This window comes from Aplidium turbinatum, chromosome 3 (assembly GCF_918807975.1).
Source record: "Aplidium turbinatum chromosome 3, kaAplTurb1.1, whole genome shotgun sequence".
In the NCBI taxonomy this organism is placed as follows: domain Eukaryota; kingdom Metazoa; phylum Chordata; class Ascidiacea; order Aplousobranchia; family Polyclinidae; genus Aplidium; species Aplidium turbinatum.
Window position 1 is genome coordinate 2,900,917 of NC_137474.1, and position 23,577 is coordinate 2,924,493.

Consider the following 23,577-nt stretch of genomic DNA (forward strand, 5'->3'; position numbering starts at 1 on the left):
GCGAAGGGAACAAGGTGTTGCGACCGTGCTAAATCCTTGTACATGCTCAGTTATCCTTTCAGCCTGGCGCAAGTTTTAACATCTGTGTTTTGTCGCTTCTACTTTTTGTAGACCCTTGCAATGTCATGGCAAACATTACTTCTCGCTTTGATGCTTGGGAACAAATACTGAGACTGAATTTCAAGGTTGAAAAGGTCGTAGCAAAATTTTGTAACTCTCAAGTCTCAACCACATTAAACTACATCTTCCGAGAGCAAAGAAGCGTTTCTTTTGTTTCTTTTATTACAAAACACCGTACCACAAAGGAAGGCTGTTAGAAAAAGCGATGTATTCAAAAATGACAATATCCAACGAAGGCAACCGCAAAGTTAGTGTGAAAATGTGTCCCAGAGTGTAAGTGTACTGCAACAAAACGCACATAGAAAATAGTTTAAATTGCTTCGATATAATATAACGTTGAAATAACTAAAAATAAATCAACTTGCAAGACTGTCACTATCTCAGAGAGAAACATGAAAAGTTTTTCATTTTGAACAATGACAAGGCAAAAACTTCACAAACATTTCATTAATGTTACGTAAGGGTGAACTAATAATTCCAACATATTCACTGAGTATTTCCAACTGCCTTTCACATGTTAAGAATTGACCTTAATAAAACAAATAAATCAAAGCACTCGAAGTTCAAGTGAACAAGTTTTGCAGTGAAGCACTTGCTCAAGAGCTCATGGGACACTGGAGAGGATCTTTGGTATGTCCTTTACAGCTCCGTTTTAGTACAACGAAAAAAAAACATCACGAGACCATGCTTCGATGTATACATCGGTGATTCCTATCAGCGGGAGAGTTCAGATAAACATCAACCGATATGACGTTTATTCAACGACAATGAGCAATCAATCAATGTCAGATTAAATCCGAAGTTATGGCAGCAACCTAGTCAATAAAGCAGTGTATTTTACAGCCAGCAAATCAGTATTTCAGTAAAAAATACTGATTTGCTGACTGAGAAATGCATTGATGCCACCCATCATGGGTTTGCAGGTTAAAATTTGCCTTCAACGTCAAGAGAAGAAGATCAAATATCGAAAATACAATCAGAGCCAGTGGAGTGGACTACACCTCTCACGGGGGATGAGGGTATGTTGACTAAAGAAAGAAAAATCGTATCTGTAAATGGTTGGTGTGTTTCATTTATCTTTGGGAATTTAGAAAGAGAAAAGAATAACAAAAGATTGGAAAATCCTGCCATAACTGACCATGTTTTGTTTTCCATGATAAAATATTCCACAACGGGTAGGCTCGTTATGGATACAAATCACCCTTCATTGAAATCGGCGATGCTGGAAATGTACTACACCTTTAAGTGATCATTATCATTCAATCAACATCATTTTGACGTAGGCTATATTGCGACAAAACATCAGTTGACTAAACAACTAGAAAGCAATTTTTGTCGTGCTTACATTGATTCAATGTATGCAGATGTTGAATCAATGAAAAACGACGGATTCTGCAGTCTAGGCATGTGAAATACAGTCATCAGAGAATGAACATGAAAATAAATATTCTAATGGGATAACCTTGATCGCAAAAATAACGAAAACGAGGCAAGACAAAAAATACAACGATTCGGTGTGAGCGACTTCAGACTCCTTTGTTTTTTAGGTGAGTCCAAGAGGTTATAAAGAATCTAAAGGCTGCTTTATACTTACCATAGACTCAAACATTACATCAGTGTTTCTGTTAAATGAGATAAAATATTTGAAGTACACCGGATCTTGATGAAAGTGTAAAGGAGCCTTTGAGAAGCACTAAAAGCGCGGAAATATTGCGCTTTGTCAAAAAGCTTAAAACTAACTGTCAAAAACAATACAAATTGTCAAAAATATACTGCAAACTAATCAATAGAATCAGGAAAAAGATGCAAACAGAATAAAATTGCACTTGATGTAAAAGATTTTAAAATACCAAATGAGTGACATGGACCACAATTCGGTATACCAGTGTTGCCAGACGCCCACTAGTGAATTTTTTTTTAATTATAATTGACACTTATAGGACTTCACCTCTTTCAGCCTAAGTAAACAGTGACAATAAGTTATTTCGCATAAAATTTTCCCGTAACTTTCTAATGTAATAAAACAACTTTCACGCAGAAGTTTTACCAAATCCCCAATCGCAAATGTATTTCTTGACAATTTTTCAAATTTCTTAAATTCGAGAAACAAATTTCTCATGTGGCAACACTGGGGTATGTGGTGAGTGTAATGATAGAAATTATTGTCAAAGCCAACTTCAAAGGAATGTAAAATCACTTCAGAACAATTTTAGCTGACCTGCATACAGTCAACAAACGTTACTTTTTCATCCTTTTCAATGCATCAAAAAGCAACATTTGCTTCGCGTAGGATGGTTGATATATGAACATTGAACAGTTGCAAAAGATCAAATTAAATTTACTGGACCTGATAGCGCGCCCAAACACAACAAGACAGGTTGGATGACAACACATCAATTGTAAGGCGTGATAAACGACAGGTTGGTTTACTGATCAATTGCTACGTCAGACACGGACAGCACTGGACTAATGACTTCTTTAAAATTGCTTTTAAGTGAATATAAGCCCAGGTGGGTCCTTTGGTATGAAATCGTAACGAGTATATGACAAAATATATTTGATTTCTACACTTGTTAAGATTTTGTTTATAAAGCTAATGCTCGTCATTTAAGTCTTTGAAAAACAAAATGGTTTGGAGGAAGTTCATGGTTTAAATGTTTTCGATAAGTTATGCACAACTGCACATTACTTGAATGCCAATTTCTACCAAAGTGTCGATGGAACTTTTCAAGCAACCTGCAATTATGACGCAACGATGAGCAAACAAATCTAACAGGAGAAGGAAAGAAGGGGGCTAATGCTAACTAGTCATAACCGGTTCCAGCCGGTTTAAACGTCAAGAGTCGTCAAAACGTCAGCAGATCGGTTCCGGCGGAACTGACCAGACTGTACGTCTCGAGTCTGAGATGCGGATTCTCCTCCTAACAAAAAATGAAGAGACGATTTTTCCGTACTTGGAGTCGGGGACCCTGAAGATTGTTGAGAGTGGTATCCTTCAGAGGGTGAATCCGTGCCAACAAGCACGACCCCACTTTTATTTTCATGACCAGTTTGGGATGAGCAATCGTTAGAAATTGTTCTGGAATCTTCTAAAACTTTATTACATAAAGGAACATTTGAGTTTGGGAAGCAGCCGAGGAACCAATCCAATTCTGGTGTTTGACACGCGCAGTCCGTTCGTGTATTGGAACACGACTTATCAGACGTGTCTTTACCATCAGAATCCATGTTTTTGCACAACTTCTTTTCATGCACAGCTTCACCAACATCATCTTCAAGAGGTTTGGAAAGTTGCTTGTCTTCGCAAAATCTATTCAATGTCAATTGAGTGGCGTGTTCCATAGCAAGCCTGCTGGAGCAGAGTTCTTTCTTGATGATGATTTTATCAAAGCCAGGATCGGATACAGCGTGACGATGCTTACTTAGTGCTTTGCAGAGGCGCTTGTGTCCTTCGGAGGTTGAAACTCCACCAGACCGCATTTGTTGAAGAAGATCTTGTTCGAGGTATTTTTGTTTCCACTGCAAGACAAAATATGATGTCATAAAGATGATTGTGCAATTCAGCTACTAAAAAACGTCGTTTCCACAGAAAAATGGAACACTTTTCATTTCAAAACTTTACAAGTCTGTACATATTAATTTAATCCAGTTTATGAATAGTCGCATGATCATTGTAAGGAGATGATACCAAAGATAAATGAAAGAATAGACGACGCCCGTTTTCGTTATTACCTTTAACATCTCTACGTTAGTTTCTAACATTTGATCCTCTGGGCTGTTGTATAATTCTATATCGTTGGAGGAGCTGCCTGGAATTTCTGCCGCATCCATCCCGCTGATTCCTTCGTCATTGGAGGATGTGGAGTTAAGAGGACGCTGAAAATTAACAGCAAAAATTAATAAGCATCATTGTAATCATTTTTCACAGCCAAATAAGGCCGCAGATGTATTGCTCTGGCATCCTTTGTCTCTATTTATTTTTCTCAATATATTTTTCACTCCACAAGTATCTTATCTAGTTTAATGCTTGATGGCAATGAATCATTCTAATAAATGTAAGTAGAGTCACCATAGTTATACACTTTTTGACGGTGATGTGCCGTATTTTTGTCTGTGACAGTCGCATTATGACGATCGGGTGCCACCTGTCGCACATGGCGTTCTCTTCCGAGCGAAGTGTTTACATTGTAAATTCCATTAATGCTGTGTATCTGACTTTTCGTTTTAAAAGAACATCCACTGTGATTTGCAGTTGCCTTATGTGTGAGCAGTGATCTTTAAAACGAGATTCCGAGCTGTAAGTTCTTACAGCAGTATATTGAGTATTCGCGACAAATCAGCAGGCCTTCTGCTGTTCAGGCGGTCACAGTTCATAAAAAGACGCAGACGCATGCGTTTAATAACCCTATATCGCCCAGGTAGTGCCGATTCAGCACCGTACAGTTTAAGTACAATTCATTTGTTAAACTCGAAGCGTAAGGCGTGAACTAAATCCGGTACCGCGTCTTTAAGATTTTCAGTATAACTCGATATGGCATCGAACCCAGGTCTACCGTCTCATACGCGGATGCTCAAAATCTTTTGCAATTTTAATTGTACATAACAACACAAAACATGTTTTGACGTTTTTTTAGTCATTTCGTATCTAAAGTAATAAAATGCATACAGATAGTGCAATGTGCATCTGAACTCATTATTACGAAGCTATAGCACTTGATTATTATGATCTAACAATCACACAGCACAATTCTAATTCACTTCGCCGCGCGACGTTGAAGGCTTGAGAAACAAATAAATAAAAACTACTGAAATTTCTATCGTTGGGTGCGTTGCTAGTCCAAAAAAATTTCCAAACGCATTGCAAAGAAAAAAGTTTAAGAACTGCTGGTTTAGTCAAATCTGCACCTACCATCGTTTGTTGTAATCGTTCCCACAATCGTTCTCGAAGCTCGCTCTCCATCTTTGTCCTTTGTAGAACAATCTTCTGTAAAGCTGCCATGCTTTCCGAAAGCTGTGATGTCCACGCCACGTCATTCTGGTGAGGAAATTTCTCCTGAAACATCAAGGACAGATGTTTTTTTATCAGAACAACCACAACTTATAAGTGACGAAACACATGGCACAAAGTGTGAGGTGATAATGCTTTGAAGAATGTTGTGGACGTGAGATACGAGCCACGCAAGTTAAAAATATCTTTAGTCAAGTCAAGGTTTGTTAATGTTAAAATAATGTTAAACATGTGAAGTATTTCAAATGAGACAATAAATCACTCGATTCTTGTTTAAGCAATTCTTTCTCCAGATGAGGCACATGCGTCAATTTTTAGCCAGCATAGAAAATAAGTGAAAACAAGTTGCTGGTCAGAAGTACATAACATGTTTGTTGTGTTTGTCTTTTTTTTCACCTTTCAAAATCAAATAAGCCACCACGAAGACCTGGCTGGCAATCCACAATAACGCGAGCACTTTACTAATGTTGCCACATGATGAAAAACCTTTTTTTTTAAAACAGCACTCACCTTCAAAAGCTTAATAGTCGCTTGAGTTTTATGAAGCGAGGCAGTCACTAAATCAAGATCTCCTGTTAACTCTGAAATTCTTTCACGACATTCTTCCAGTTCTTCTTCTAGTTGGCGCTCCTTTTCTGCAAGTTTGCGATCTGAAAAAGAAATTGCAAAAGTGATTACACCGCTTGGCAACACTGTAGTTAAAAAAAATTAATTGAATGAGCAACTATAAAAAAGCGGCATGTCAAAAAACTATGACAGCGTTTCTATACAATGAAATGGGTAAATACAGTAAAGTACGGTAAACTTGAAAATTCGAAACAAGTGGAGAGGCACGTCTTTAAGGCACGTCTTCAAGGCACGTCATTTTCGAGTCAAACTGTAGACGAATTAACTTGTGGAAGTGAATCTTCGGAAAGCCAGAGAGAGATAAACAAGAAAATATGTCATAAGGAATTAGAATGGCGCGCTTTCGCGGTTTAGTCTGTGTCATTGGCAGACTTAAAATGTCTTGAAAACAACCGATATATATATTTACCGAGAAGCTTAATTGCAAACCGCATTGAAGACTGCATCATAGAGCAACACCAATAACTCTGACCGCACAGTCTGATCTCAATCTAATTGTTGACGACACAGGCTGAGCTCGACTTCTAAGAATTCGATGCATTTCCTTCCACAAATCAGGATTACAAGAAACCGTTTAAAACTATATACTTTTGGCCATAACGCAAGAAAAAAAACAACAACTGACTTTCTTGTGCGTCGTTTTAAAGTCGATGGAATCGTTTTGTACTTTTTTGTTATTCTACTATTTTTTGTCTAAAATCTTCAGTGTTTTTAACGGACTAGTCAACAAAAGACACTTTTTCGATGTCTACTTCAACTAAAACCTTGAAGTGAGTGAGCAAATAAAGACAGGGAGAAGGCTTAGGCGGTTTATTATTGATATACGCATGGTGAGTCGTGATGGTAATAATTTGTGAGATAATTTATAGGAGGAGTCATAAAAATACCAAACCACTGAATATTGTAGAGAAACGCTCATCATGGCTATCCACCTACCTAACATGGGAATAAAAAATCTCAGTTTACTGCAATGTTACGTAGAAAATGTTTGTGCTGGTGCAAAAAGTTTATATATATCTTGTTTTATGGGAAAGCAGTGTTTGGAGATTTTTAATGCAACTGAAAAGAAACGTAATAAATACGTAAGGGTTGGAAACAAAATACTTGACTACAAACCCCTGAACTTGTGTTACAATTTAAGAAGAAAATGACAGTAAGCATTATACAGAGCCAGTTTGACACCCTTTTTCCCAGTTTATAAACTAGCTTGTTTTATTGGGTAGCCTATTTGCCCAACTTCAAGCATCTATATAAGATGAATGGAGACGATCAGCATCACTAAGCAAATGAAAATAAGTTTTTCTCGTCGATTTCTCTTTCACAAACAAAATAAAGCTATTCACCAGGCATTTGATAATAGAATGATTTTTTGCGTTCTTCTGGAAACTACACAGTAGGAAACGACAAGATGTTCTGAAAATGACTGGTATTCAACGTCTTGTTGTACTAGTCTGCAGTCATTAGAAGAACTTAAAAATGCTTTTTTCTCGTTTGTTCAATCAAAGGAAAATCTTATTTGCAAGATGGAAATAATCTGGTGATTGATTGGACTTTTGAGGTACCGCACCGGCAGTTCCATTTGAAAAGTTTAAGTACAATGATGAAATGGTAAACCAATTTGTCAAGGTAATACAATTGCGTACCAACAGCTCAACAGCTACATTATACACTCATTTCGACATGGTCCTTCATACGACATTCATAGCATAGCATTTTGACATTTCATAGCATTTTGATTTATCATCATATTTATCCGATGTTGACAACGCAAAAAATTCTCGAATACTAATGAAAAAACAGCCTGAACTACAAACAACGAATCAAATCGCGCTAATTACTGGCTTCAATATTTACTCACAAGGCTAAATTGTTCACGCAATGCGAGCGCAAGGTATGTCAATTCAACTTTTGTTGGAACCATCAATTTTTGGAAAACAACTACAGAAATTTGCCAGCTGTGGAAGCTGCTAAACCAGTGATTCATGCTTAGCCACAAAAGTTTTCTACCTGGAAAGAATTACTGAAAGCAAAACTGACAAGAAGGAATTTAAGAAAACTATTTCGTATGTGTAGTGATGCGACTTCAACTGACTATGACATAACAAAATAAGTCTTTGTCTTAGTGGAGCTGCAATTCACATCAAATAGCTCAATTCTGACAACAAATAATGTAAATAATAAATTTGTACGTCAAATACAAATCAGGGTTAGGTTGGTGGTTTAATTCTCACGAGGCAAACCGATCCAAACTCAGCAGCAAATTAGTCATTTTTTACATTGATTCGACGTTTGTAGACATTTAATCAATATAAAAACCAGCTCATTTGCTGCTAGGATCTGTGAGTTGAGTGAATCATCGGAAGAAAATTCTCTTCATGACAAAACATCATTAACGATGATGATTTGTAGTAAATAACTTTCCATCAATTTAAAGAAACTGTTCTTTCAACATCCATTGACGCTTAAATTGCACGAGAGCAATTTGATGAGGTTGCTGAGGAAAGATATCGCGTATTTTGCATGACAAAAACAATCGGGGAAAATGACAACTTTTGCAAGATAAAAAAACGACGTATTTTAACGTCAAGCTACGGATATAAGCGGGTAAAAAATTCAAGTTTTGAACCAAAAATAACCGAGTGAAGCGTAAATTAATTATACTCTATCAAAAGAAATGACAACAGCGACGTGTGGAAGTTGAAAAATGTTTGGGAAAATAGGATGACATATGGCTTGAAGCCTTTACGCGTTGACAGGAGCACAGCTTCAGAAAAAAAGAATTTCACAAGTGTTTTAAATTGACTCGACTTCAAAATAAGAATTTTGTGAAGTTGTGGAAAATGAAAATTAGTGACAAAACCCGTCGTTACTTAGTGATGTTATTTTACGTCTGCAGACGTTGAATCAATCATGGTTGAATATTGATTCATATTATATTGATATGATAAAAATGCAAGAAAGCTTTAGCCGGTCACAGCAGAAACGTCAAGTTCGAAAACGTCAAGTTTGAAAACGTCAAGTTTGAAAACGTGGACGTTTTTCGTGCTTTGCTTTAATTGTATTATATTTTAGTATTTTGCCCCAGTGTCTTTTTGTGATGCCAAACAGCTGTTTACAATTTGATTGCAAACAACAAGCAATTTCGGCACTCCCATAAAATTTGAACATGAAGTACATGGGAGTGTAGGGTAAAGAGGCATAAATGGCTCGTGTTATCAGATAAACGAATACGGGAAATAGGTAACCAAGAAAGACATCGGAGAAATTGGTTTTGAGATATTTATGCTCGTTCCGTTTAAAACGCGGTTAAAAATTATAAAAAAGAAAAAAATGGTTAAAAAATATCTTCAAAGGCTTGAGAGGGAAATGTCTGCACGTGCGTGAAGCTGCTTAAATATTTCAAGCTCCGAAATCATAAATCCGGCAATTATACATTGATTCAACGTCGAAAGACGTATGTAAAAAAAAAGTAAGAGCTACTTTCGTTTGTTGACTTGGAGCAGTCCGAAATTTTAAGTGGTCTGATGTTGAAGGGAAGACCACAAGATAGAAAACATGCAGATAGAGAGCAGATATAAATAAATTCCATAAATCCTTGGCCTACTTTTACAATCCTAAAAACTATGTGAAAAGTCCGAGAAATTTATTTCAATTAGTTTCACGTAGATTTTTCATCTTTCTACGACAAACAAACAGCAAAGCAGCACAATTGTATACTCCGTCAGCTCAAGTCGCTTCAAGCAGTTATGACAAGAAACCACCTCTTGCCATTGGAATTTCAAAGATCTTGAAAATGCTTTGCCGAGAACTAAAATCCTTAACAAAACAGAATTCCTATCAAAAGCTTAAAACAACACGAAACAAGAAGGTGCCTCACAAGCGATCGAGCCACAATCGCGTGCCGCAACGAGATACACAATCAACATTTTATGTTTAGAATGCTGCAAAACAAAGAACTCACTTTTAGCTTGGTATGCTTCGACCAAACTATTGTCTTTCGTCGCATCGCTGACGTCATCCTTTGATGATGTCATTGTGGCCGTCTTCAGCTGCTCCGTCAAAATTACGACTTGTTCTGAAAGCAACAAAATAACGTTGGTCGTTCGAAACAGCTGCAAAAACGCGGATGAATATCTGTTTATAAATGAAACAGGCATTTAAACTATGAGCTACTTTGCTTCAGCTACCAGCTAGCAAAATCAGTCATTTTTGCATTAATTTAACGTCTGAAGACATCTGCAACGCGAAAAAAATCTACTGCCTCACACAGATGTGTTCATCTGCCAACCCAGAGCAGAAATATCACAACACAATATGATGCTGCGAACTACTGGAGAAGATGAGTAAATTGAATCTTGGAACATTTGGAAGGAATATGATGTTGGCTGAGAATGCATTATGGCTGCAGCAAAACGATTTATTTTGATTTTGGCACAAATATTTAATTGAAATCATTTCACGAACTTTTCATCAGCTTCAAACGATTATAACGCAAGTACAGCACCACACTACTGGCAACACCACGACTTGTTCAATTCCCAGAAGGACATCAAAAACCTTTGATACTGAACACCCACTACTCGTACACACAAATTGTCGAATTCTCCAGAGTGGGCGACGATAAAACGAACACCTGTTCAAGATTAAATTCACCATAGCAACTGCCCATATCATAGAAGAGTGGATTATCAAGACATTTGGTTTAATTTTTAACCAATGTTATACGTGCCCAGTGGAAATCAAAAGTATAAAGAGTGAATTTTCGACAATTTTTAATTAATTTGTGTGAACAGAATTTGCTAAATTAGAAAAAATGACAGCTGAGGTTTGCAATATTTCAAATATGCTGATGTTGCATTCAAAACAAACCTATAGTTTAGTTTGGATACCATTGTCTTGTCAAAACATAAATACGTCGGGATGACAACTATATTTCCATAAACTAACGTCTTTTTAACGTACTTTGTGTTGCAGAAGTGAAGCTATTCTTAGTCACAATGGTGTCATGCAAACACAAAGGCCACCACCAGCTCAACAAAGGCATTCAATTGTAAACGTTTCAAAAATTCAAGATGATGAATGGAATTTCTATAGATTTATCTTTCACACAGAGTGGACCACATAAAGATGTTACCCCTAGTTCACTTTCAATTATGCCATTCGAGTATCCACACCTGAGTGTTCCAACCTAGACAACAAATCAGTCGTTTTTTACATTTTTTTACAGACTTAGAATCAATTTAAAAAGCGACTGACTTGCTGTCTGAGAAGTTGTTGCTGAAAGAACGGGAAAGAGTTAATAAAATGCTTTTAAAGAAATATTGTTGACAAATTATCTTGTGATGGATTTGAAGTCGAACAAATCACAAATCACTTTGACGTCACAAACTATGGACGAAAACGTCACACACGCGTCGCGATAAGCGATATTGCTAAAAATATGGCTTGGTGTTGCTATCGACAACAAGCCTGAGAATAAATAACAGAAGAGCTACTTATAAATAACAGCAAAAAATATCACAACACTCTTCACAGATAAGATGAAGCGGCCTTTCAAAGACTGCAGAATCAATCCTGGTTTGCGTTGCTAGATTGTCAGTTTAGGTTGGTACAACATACTTCGATTATTTTTGGGTGGGATTAGATGCGAGTGCTTCAAATTTGCTGACATTGACAGAATATTTCATATCCCTGTCATCTTTGGGCTCCAATGCTATTAGTTGATGAAGACAACAAATTTACTTTATTAATTGAAAAAATAGAAAGCAGATTTTGAGAAAAATTACCTGGATAGCTTTGGCCTAAACACTTTCAAAATTTTCTATAAAAGTTAGTCAGCCTGAGGCTAAAAAGCTGCAAGCCGCCTGATTCCTCATTGTTTTTGATATTCGGATTGTTTTCGATGTTTTGGTTTTATAATTTGTGAGCACCATCAATCAACCTCAACTATTTGAAGGTCTCTATGACGTCATTTGGTAACTATTCGAGCGCGCATAAGTGAACTGTGTGCAAAACAATTGGAGCTCTTTTTTATCAATTCATAGTGTTCCATTAAAAGTTTAAAAAACAATCTTCGACATTCTGTAGTATGAAGTGGGACAAATACACCACGATACCTTACAATTTAGACATTGGTCTTTGAAAATGTTAAAGACGTTATCTTGAAGAAAGGCGCTGAAAAAGGCTTCTCCACTTTACAATATAAGCGTGTAGTCACAGTTGTGTCTAAAATCTAAACACTTAAATTCGGAAATAAGAGATTGGAGTCCAACAGCAAGCTTGAACTTACTCGGGTATCAACATTAGTATCAAGACATCTGCGGCTTTTCGTAAGCAAATATTGAGTGTTTTTGGATATTTGAACAACGTTGAAATTACAAGTCATAGAGCCCAACTACATTCCACAACTAATGCAACCATACCCTGGGCACGCACAAGGCGCGTGCTCATGCAACGAAATTCGAAATATGTGAACCACAATTTCCCTGAAAGCAAAATCAGTCATTTTTACATTGATTTAACGTCTGCAGACGTTGAAACAATGTATACATCACCGGTTTTGCTCTGGGTTTGTGGTTGCATGCTGACTAAACATAGTCTAGCCATCGCAGTCCATGCATAGCATTATTGTGGTTTAGCAATTTCCGAAAGAAATAGAACACAATAAATAACAACAACCTTTGGCATTACAATCGTTAGTAATAATGCTCCATTCTGTCAAACAGTTGCAAGCAATGATAGAGAAAGTTACAATCATGGATATATTTTATGTCATGCCAATATATGAAATCCCCAAGAAAATTTATAACCTAAGATTTGTCTTATTCCAGCAAATGCACCAGCCAGCAAATCATATTCACATTGATTCAAATATTAGTTTTCAACGAAAGAAAACACTGCTTATCAATCTTATATCTTCACAGGATTGATTGGAAGCACATAAAATTGTTCAGCTGCTATGCCACTGATCAATTCAGTCTCTGATCCCAGGCCGCAAAATCCGTCATTTTTACATTGATTCAACGTCTAGCTGTTTAAGATAGGTCGCAGCAGACAGACGTCATAAGATACAAATATTTACTAAGACCGCAAGACGAAGCCATCATCTGATCAAGAAGAATGTTTCACAAGTCTGATAATATTAAAAACCTTAAACCAAAAATAAAATGTAATTTTTCCTTGAAATACGATGAGCTTATAAAAGGGAATATTTTGGACACATATAATAAAACTTGAAGATAAATTTTACAAATCATTTTAATTCTTTTAACATAACTTGGAGATATAAAATGCAACTCAAACTCTAAAACATTAATTTCTGCCAATAATCCAGTCTCGGATGAAACACAAAAAAGAATCAGAATGTTTCTCAGTCTCAAAGCAAGGTCGGCGGAATTGCGAAGCTCCCATCTACAGCTCAGCAACTTTTGAGGGCTGATACCGAAATCCTAAAATTCTTCCGACTCTTACATAAAATTCAACTTACTTTCTAGAAGATTCTTTTCATTTTCCACTTGTTTGAGATTTGCAGTGAGATGTTGAAATCGTTCCACTTCCAGTTTTTCACGTTTGTTGGCGGATTGTTGAAGAATCTGGTGTTGTTGGGTAATCCTCGTGAGATCCATCTCAATCTGCGGGTATGGAAAAGTCGATGCTTACACGAAATCTTAGAACTCACAAAATTACAAATCAGTTTTGGTAGAACAAGAAGATGTTGACGACAGGGAGAAATAGAGGAATTATTGTAGACAACTGGTCGACTAGTGGGTGAAAGATGGGTAAGTGGGTGAAGGCTAAAATTAAGCGGACGTAAACGAAAGTTGGAATCTCCTATTCCACTTTGAAGTGTGTAATGTGTCATAAAATGTTTTGACAAAACACAGTCGCGTGTGCTCTGGATAGGTGTCAAATAAATGTCTTTTTGAACATCATGGAAACGCTTTCACCACTTGGCCATGCAACCGACCCGTGTGGTATCCCATCAGCTGATGAACATTCTGGAGTGGCAGAAATAAAGGACCGCCAGAAAGTGTCGTTTACTTAGCGTAAATGCTTGTCTGTCGCTTCAAAGTGGACAAGTAAATATGAGAGATTTTGCAATGCATTACATGTGTTTACTTATACAGTAGAAGTCGCCTTTCCTTTACTTTAATAATAATCATAATAATGGTATTACAAGCACAGTAGTGGACTAGCACAAGACAACTACTTAATCAAAACTTACCGATTCGTATTTTCGCAACTTTTCCGTTGCTGACTCTAAACGATTTCGGAGATTTTCGTTTTCTAACTCCAACTGGTCGGTCAAGTCATTGTTGCTGTTTGGGTGGCTTCCACTACTGCTACCACTGCTGCTCGCATTGCCGTGCGAGTTCTTCGAGCTGCTGTATCGTTTACGCCGGCGCGCCATGAAGTTGATCCCGCCGTTGCTGGCAGTACTTGTCGAGCTATTCAAACTATCGCTTTTACTCACACCACTTCCACTGCTCCCAGCGCTGTAATTGTCTTGCGCGTACGCTTGAGGGTGGTTGTTCTGTGGGGGTGGATTGTACAAGCAATTGGGACTGCATACCCCCGCGTCGGGAAAGGTTAGGGTCTCATGATAACTAGGAGTGTCGTTTCCAGTAGTTGTGGAAGAGGAGGATGAGGAAGTGTTTGCTAAGTCTCGACAGTTGCTTCCACTCCCGGACCTTCGTAAGTGGCCGTTTGATCCATTGCTGGTCTGACGTTGATGAGGATTGCTGGGTACGACAGGGTTGCTTGCAACATACATTTGTGGGTTTTGGGTATTGTAAGGTGAATCTTGTTTGTTTCCATAAAACGGTGTTCCACGCATTGGCGTGCCGAAGCAGTTGCCAGTTGGCGACACCAAAGCTGGGCTGTTCAAGGAGTTGCTACTGCAAAAATATCAACAATAAGCCACGAAGCCAACATCTAAAAACCAACCACTAATAAAATATTGGTTTGCATAAGAATCTATTTAGATGCCTTCATGGCCACCTAGTAGAATGGTCATGATGCCTTGCTATTCACATGCGAAGTTACTCACAACAAAGAAATTAAATTCCACGGAAAAATCACAAAATCATGGAAAAAATATTGAACATATACTTGATAATTGCACTTAAATTTCGAAAAGTAATATGGTGCCAACTTACTTGTTGTTATTCTTTTTTTTACTTAAATTTCCAAGAGCAAGTGAATTGGGTCTTGGGGGATTCCATGGTCCTCCTTCAACTTCGGATCCTTCTACGCCCCCATATGTTCTGGGGTAAGGTGGGGGAGGGGGCCTTGAGGGAGAATGACCACTGAGCGCTGACAACAATGGGGCATGTTGGGACGATGTTGCTTCTGTGACGGGACACGATGGATTCTGCCCAACCAAAACATGATTTGGCAGCCCTGGGTAATATGCCCCATGTGGAACGTGGCCGTAGCGGGCAGGCGTATCGCGCACATAAGGGGCCTGACTGACTAAAGGAGTTTGAGGCATGACTTGATGCTTTTGACTGTTCTCAATATCTTGACTCTGACAGATCTGAAAATTGACAACAAAATATTTGGAAACAGATCTTTGAAGTTTTGCTCTACTTAAAAGCGTATTTCCTGTCTGACAACCTACGCAGTACGCATATCTAGAAAGTAAAAAAGAAAGTCTAGTGAAAACACATTTCAACATTGCATCGAATATTGGCGGTTAAAAACAAAATAATGCAGCATCAAATAACTTTTTGTGAGCTTGTCAAATTGACCTTGACAAAACATTCACATAAATAGGACTTCTAAATATGCACAAGACAAGCGTCTGCCGCCATTACGGAGATAACTGAAAACTCGTGCAATTTGTTGCTAGTGTAGTATACTGTTCACTTTAACTACATAAATTTGTTTGTTAAAATAGATGATACAATTTTAACCTACAGTGCAGAACATGCTGAAAAAAGTAGCTCATCTCCGCTGCAAATGTCTATGCTTGGCTTGCTATCTTGACTTTAAGTTATGAAACGCTTGTCTTCTCAAAACTACCTTGGTCGCAAAATGTTAAAGAATATCGAAGAAAAAGTCAACCGCTATTACGCCCGCGGCGGGAGCGCTCAATTATTTCATTGCTTGGTATCTTTGAAGCGACCTACTGACTGGAATTTGTCATTGGGAGCCATTTTAAGGAAAGGTATGGTTGGAATGCTGGATTACTCAAAAGGAAATTCAGAGAAAAATTCTGTATAGTGGATGTCATCGACAAGGTATGCTTTAACAAGAATTTTCTATTTATACCTTTGCTACACTGAAAAAGTTTGGCTACAGGCTGCTCAGTTTTAGAAGATGTTCATCTGGTGTAATCTGAAGTTGTAAAACTGTTAGATCGCACATTTTCACCCATTTTCTTGCATTCATTTTCAATCAATTTACATTATAAAGTCTCCTTTTTTTTGAATTATTTAAATGAGATTAACCTTCCCTTTCCACTTTCTCTGGAGCTCTGTTACGTTGGCATATATTGTATCTTCGCTGTTAATGACCACAAATAGAAAATAAACTGACTAAAGAGATTTTTCATACCCTAGCTTGTTTCCAGCTGTTTTCCCACACTTGCTGCCTGCTGAGATTTAGACAAAACACGTAGCTTGTCACAACCACAACAAAGTAGCCTCACCACATCCTGCCAAGCCTACTTGATAGGCAAATAAACATGCACTTTTTACGTAGATTCAATCACATCATTCGTTGAGATACCAATTCGAAAGCTAACCTTGTTCCAAATGCTTTGCACCTGGATTCTTGACTTACATTTCAGCGTGGTACCAAAAAGATTTCTAACTGCTTCGATTCTTAGAAACTAAAAATTTTATTGGCGTTATAAAGTAATTCTCTGCATTCTACTTTATATTTCCTGCAAGTAAATGGACTCAAAAATACTGAATACCAAAACGATACAAAATAATCAAACTTCTTGATCATTACAACTATTCTGCGCTGCAAGGCCATAAACAATGAATGGTCTGTCATTGGTTACCCGAGAGCAAACAAGCAAAAGTAATGGCAGCATTGCTTTTTGCAATATTAAAATTCTTGGAGTAGACATTGGTAAACAAGTTTGCAGAGATCTGCTCACAAAACGACGTGGTAGAAAAACTTAACCAAACACTATTTGACGACTTTCTACGTTAAATTACCGAAAAAACAACGGCGCTTTTGCATCAGTTTATGGTAATAAAGGACATCACTAGCCTATTTCATAGAAATCCATTTCAAATATCTGCGGTGTGTAAATTAGAGTAATCAAATTTAAAATAGCCAGTTCCCTTACCGCATAAGTACACTTCAAATTTACCAGATTCTAAATGGAATTATTTAGGCTTGGTTAGCATAAACGTAATTAGCCTAATTATGGTTGGAATCCCCATTTATTTGTCGCAAATTGCCTGCTGTCCAACTCGAAAGTCAAATATTTTCCTTCAAATTTTCGCAATGTTAATTGAGATAATGGGATGAAACAATTCTGAGTAATTTCAATGCGTAATTAAAATGTGAATCGAAACCACACAGAGCACATTCATGCGCACGACACAACTTGTTCGCAAAAATATAAATCTAACATCAACTAAACACCAAACAACGTTGTTTCAAGTAGTGATAATGGCAACTACCAGAGATACCTTCACTGACTCATAACTGGGCTGCGGCGTGTATAATCCCATATTATTGCTATTGGTTGTCGGGATAAATTTGGTTTGCCATTCCTCGCAACATACTGTACTTATTCTTTAATCACAGCAGAAAACTTCATAACACTGAACTAATCGCATTTGTTCTTGGAAACAAAGAACAAATGCTGGTATTTATATGCCCCCATTTGATTTTGCAGATAAAGATTTTTTTATTGTTGCATGTTCATCCAGAACCTGGTTTACATTTCTGCTAACAGTCTGATGCAAAACAATTCACTTCATAACCATCAACAGCCACCCAGCCAAACAGTTGCATTCGTAACGTCGGCCGACGCTGAAAAGATGTACAAATTGCAACTTTTACTGGCTGGAAATATCAGCCTCAGGTCAAAGACTCGAATTCCACAAGTAAATGCGTGGGTTGAGCGAAGTTGCTTCCTGATGAAAAAAAATGTAACTCTTCTGAACAAGGTTGGCTCTGTTTACAACCAATTAATAATTTTGGCTTATACATACAAGCCACAGACCTTTTGTTTCAATTTCATCTATGACGTCAGAATGGTAGGTTTGTGATATCAAAATATCTCATTATGACGTGAACTTGAAAGTTTCTCCACATTCATGACGGCACAATAGTTTCTTTGTGCATCACAGAGAGGCCACTGAACAAACATGGCGGCAAACATGTTGTAAAAAAGCTGAACCTCTGTTTTGTCAAAACAAACATACACACAAATACCCACATCCCTGAACAATCGTTGCTTTGTTTTGTGGATGCTGGGTTGGAAAGCCAATCTAAATTTGATGAAGTAAGTTTCTGAATTTACATTTGCAAGCTTCAAAATGTTTCAAAAATAAATGCTTTTAATTTTTGTTTTTCAAATATATAATCAAACATAGCCAGAGCAATTCATATTTGCAGCTGCAGCAGTGTCGTAAGGCATGGACCCAACTGACGGCACGTCTGAAATGATCATCGCATTATCTGCAGCAGTAGACACTACACACTACAATTAGCCTCGATCCTACTTAGAAAATTATGAATTTTTTTACATTGTTTTAACATCTGCAAACGGTGTAACGTAGAATCAATGTAAAAAGGTTGATTTCGTGGCCTCCATGGGTAGGCTGCCATCAAACTTAAATAAATTTTACATTTCGAGGTGTTAAATCGACGTGTTTCAACATTACTGTGACTAAAACGCAGAGATTATGAGTGTTCAGCTGTCTGGAATTGTTGTGCTCATAGAGAGGAAAAGTAGACTAACTGTACGTTGATAAGACGTTAGTAATAGTTGATTCGACAAAATATAGATATCGTTTGATAAATTTGCAGTCGCATTCACTTAGCCCACCAGATTGCTTTAACATTCAAAGCCGTCTTTCAACTTTTCAATTGCAATTCGAATATTTTGAAAGGACGCTTTCAAAAGCTTAACTGAAATACGAAAGGGGACAACTATCAATTTTATAAGATTTTGCACTTAAATGAAGGGCAGAAGAGTGGGCTACTTTGATCTACAATTGCGGTTTTGACACAAGCAAGTTTTTTTCCATGCAAAAGACAGCATACGTGACTTTCGAATCAGCATTTAAAACCTTCGTCACTGAACAAATTATAGCTTCAGCACACACACACAGACTTTAATTGAAAGCTTTAAAATTGGAATGAAAATATAAACGCTTGTTTATGAATTAGGTTGGACGTTGGTTCAAATATTTTGATATGCTTAAGTTTAAACTTGAAAATTTGACAATTGGTACCTAATTTAAAAAATAAAACAAACGGTAATTCCAGCCTGATGAAGCTGATTTACAAAGAAAAAAGCATAACCACAGGGTTTAACCATGTCTACAAATTCAACATTATTTTAAGTTAAACTATCAGTTAAATCAACGTTGATGAAATAAAAATGTGAAAATTCAAGAAGCTGTGGCCATACACGTGGCCAATCGCCACTCGTCCAACCTACTCCTGAATATACTGTACTTATTCTATTTCGCGGTGGTAGTTACAAAATAATCGACGATAATTACCACGGCAATCGAACAACAGTCAGTGAAACAAAAACCGCATAAAGCCAATGTGACGTCAGAAATCTAAACTGCGCAAGTTGGACGTAACCGTGAGACTTGAGCAAAAGCATTTAACTCCTCTTTCTTGCAACTGTACAATTGCCACTTTAGTATTACATCTGCCTTTTCTGTAATTAGCTAGTTAAGTCCATGTTAAAACTATTGTTGCAAAATGTGTACTCCACTTAAATAACGGAAACATACCATCTTGCGCTCATGCTGTCTTGCTCTGCTATTAAATAGTTTATCGAGACTGACATGTTAAACCCTTGTAGTATGAAAGCCCAACTTCACTTCGAATTTTCAAAAACACTGCTTGCTGTAAAGGCTATATCTAATCACAAGTTGAAGCTGATGGGGTTCTGGTCATGGCTGAATGCACATATCTCGAGCCGCTTAAGCGTGACCAAGTTGTCACATTCCTGAAAGGAAGGTACCCGCGTCACTAAGTCATGTTGAAAGAAACACTTTCGGATATCGTGCAGTTGATAACAGTTGAGAAAAAGGCAGTACTCCAAAGATCTTACTCGAAATCAATGTTCGCAAATGCTGATCCGATGAAAATATTTAACTTTAACAACCGTTTTAGTTTCACAAACTTTCATGGACAAGCAATAAAAATCGTTGGCCAGTCAATAGTGAAAGCGATACTCTCTATTCAAGACTGACCAAAACAAATCCAAACTTTTTCTACAAGCCGTAAAATTGAAATAGCATCAACGTTTGATGTCGATCTATGAACGCAAACGTAACAATCAGTTATCTTTAAGTTACTTAACACTCTTCAATCTTTGAGCGCTCTTCCCAAGTGCCATTGTTCCAGCCGCTTAATGAGAATTGACAGATACAAACAACGAATACATTATGTTGTGATTCAAACATTTTTTTAGCTTGTTCATTTTGTCTTAGTTAGTAATCAGTTTCTTTTTGACGTATACAGACGTTGAATCAATGTAAAAAGAACTGTTTTTTTTTCTGGCTGGAATTGGATGTTAATATAATTGGAAAATTCTGTCGGTTTGCGTATGACCAACTGTTCTCTGGAAAGCTGGAATGTTCATCAATTTCGTAGATATTTCCAGTGGTGGCTGCAGTGTCTATTCGACCAGCAAAAATTGCCTTACTTATATGGTTTTAACAAAAACAAAACTTGAAGCAGTGTTAAAATAACATATATTTCGCCTGAGCCTGACAATGTCACTGGAGCACTTGCACAATTAATGCTATTTTGATTTCATTTTAATGTTGTTATTCCCAATCTTGAATGTGGGGCGGTAAAAGGGATAAACCATCGGCCCCAGAGGCTCACACGACGACGAGATTTAATAATAGTTCAGTGCAATAATGTGGGATGGGACAGCGCAGCGGCTAAGGGGTTGGCTTTCCAATGATGCGAACCTGGTTCGACACCGGCTCAAGCTGGTTGTTGATAAACACCGCTCACCTCTACCCAGGGTGTAATAAATTGGGTAGGCATAGTTACTGAAGGAAAGGGGACCCAGAGGAAGCAACTGGCCACCTTGCTCTCATTTGTGCGAAGGCTCAGTGTGATAAGAACCTTATTTTTTCATTCTCCAAAGCTCAGTAACTGAGTATGGGACCTTTACCTTTGCAGTTAAGTAAATTAATCAGAACCACAATGATGCTTCTTGACAAGAAGTAGCGCCAAGCGCGAAGAAGCTAATTCAAAGTACATATCAATGTAAATTGTGACCAGAGCATTTAAACAATCATGTTGATGAAAAAAATCTATCCATTTTGCATTGATTCAACGACTACAAATGTTCCAACAATGTAAAAAATGGCACTTTTGCAAGATGGAAATATGGATGGTTTTCTAGGTTTCAATGAAAAACAAAAATCACGTGTTTTATAATGACCAATAGCGTCGCCAGATGCTTCGACGTATCTGTAGAGCACAATGTCTTGACATTTTTGGTGAACAGAAAAAAGACTTAATGCATTGACGTCAGAACCATTTTTGGAGGTGATCTAAGCTTAAAGGAATTTTCCTGCCATGCTCCATTGCCTGGGGCTGTGGCATTGAATAACCAAGCCAGCATATCAGCTTTTTTACATTTAAATTTAACGTCTAGAGACGTTAAATCTATTTGAAAAGGGATTGATTAGTTGGTTGGGAAAACCAACAAAGGTCAGAATTACCTAGCATCCCAGACAGCAAAACCCATCAAAAGAATAATTTCACGTCTGAATACGTTGAAACGATGCAAATGTGAAAGTTTCTGTTACTGTATGAATACAAGCGCCATAACTTAGGTGTATTTTATGTTTCGGAATGCCAAAATAACGTCACAACTACTGACTGACAACAGCAATTGAGACAATTCGTCTGCATCAAACATTCCAATGCATGCAACAACCGCAGCTTAACGCGTGGCCTGTTCAATGCGCATGCATACCACCACCGTTTTGTAACACCAGTTCAACATAAAAGCTCAAAACATAACTGCATATTACTTAGCCTTACGTACAAATCCTTCAGAACAACATTATATTTCACCACCGACCGAGCTATAAAAACAATTGCAGTTCCTACCACATAACTTTCATTATGGCAGAAACTTTGTTCATGAAACAAAACAGAAATATTGAAAGCAAATACAACTTCCTAGGTGTATTATGGTAGCGCTTTTCAACCGGAATGCACAGTGACAACAGCCAACAGAGGATCAGAGGTTCACCGAAAACCTTGGAAAACAGAAGCTTCCTCCTTGACGTGATTTGACCTCTACATGACAACGTAACTTCACACAAACAAAATGACATTTATACGTCATGAGTTCGGAACTATGAACGCACAAACGTTGATAATGACGTCATAATACATACCTGTGCATAGTCAGCCACTGGAGTGGAGTAAATTGTTGAGTTTTCTACTTGAGGAGTTATAATGACTTCCTGGAGGTTTCCAAGGTTTCCGTGCAAAGATGCTCGCCGCCTCTCAGAAATGGACTCCTGGTTGGAGTCTTGGGATGGTGCTGATCTGCTGGAAAAGTGTTTGGTTTGGAGAGGTCTGTGGTTTGCAGACAGAGGAGAAGCCATCAAGCTGCTGGAGGCGCGATCAAGATGCTTTAGAGAATGACTTTGGCTAATAGTTTGGCTGGCATGTTGCAGATGCGCATCAATTGATCTTTCCTGGATAGATCCTTCTCTACTTTGGTGGAAAGAACTTGCGCGAACGATGTCCTTTTTATTGTTTTTACTCCTGTAGCCTCTTCGTTGATTCTTTCTTTTTTTGTCAGTATACAGATGCTCATCTCCTCCACTATTTGACTTTGGGTGGCCATGTAGCTGCATGCTTAGTTGGCAAGAGGAATTTGGGAGCTGATTATTTTCTATTAAAGAAAAGCTGCGCGACCCAACTCCATGTGTCACTTCCATATCTTGACTGACAGGTGTAGAAACACTCGAAGCACCCAACGAAAAAGTTCCTCTTTGTGAACTTGCTGTTTCGTCTGCCTCAATTTGGGCTTCAAGGTATGTGGGTGGAGGAGGCCGGAATTTAAGATCGGGTTCCACTCTTTTCTGAGCATTTAACTGTAGCTCATTTTTGGTTCGCAAAAGCACTTGCATGGCAGCAGAGTGTTTTGGAAGATTTTGATTTGCTAACGGCAAATCGCTGGACAGTTGCCGGTTCTTTGTCATTGCAGTCTTACTATTCTTTTCACCGACAGCAGAGTTTTGATAACGATAGCTAAGCTGTTGTTGGTTGGCTTTATCCAGTGTGGAACGGCAGAGAGCATCCAGTCTGGCGGCAGGGCCACTGTCATTTCGAGGTGTAAGCGGAAATGACTGACTGTCTCGCGGCCCCACATCTGATCTTGAGTCTGTGACACGTAACGCAGGGTCAACATCAAAGTTCTTTGAGTGCACTTCGCTTCGATTCAAAGCTATGTCAGGTTCAGAAGGACTTCTTTTCGGCAAAAATAGAGCGTTGACTTGACCCGACCCGAAGGCTTGGTTTGGAGACAATGCCCCGGTAGGTTCGGTGTTGTATCGTTCTGCCAGCAGCTGCTGCAGCACGTTACTACTTCCAGTGTTTCCATTGTTGGACAT

The 23,577-nt window shown here is 37.9% G+C and overlaps 1 protein-coding gene across 1 annotated transcript; it reads right to left on the bottom strand.

Moving 5' to 3' along the window:
• Window positions 1-275: 275 nt before the first annotated feature.
• On the bottom strand, window positions 276-23,577 carry LOC145766036 (uncharacterized). The gene is made up of 9 exons (XM_082577687.1): window positions 22,351-23,577; window positions 14,914-15,293; window positions 13,980-14,652; window positions 13,242-13,386; window positions 9,717-9,830; window positions 5,639-5,778; window positions 5,030-5,173; window positions 3,853-3,996; window positions 276-3,639 (listed from the first exon to the last, which is right to left on the bottom strand). Exons 1-9 carry the CDS (start codon window positions 23,575-23,577, stop codon window positions 2,950-2,952), a joined length of 3,657 nt encoding a protein of 1,218 aa, XP_082433813.1. The 3' UTR covers window positions 276-2,949.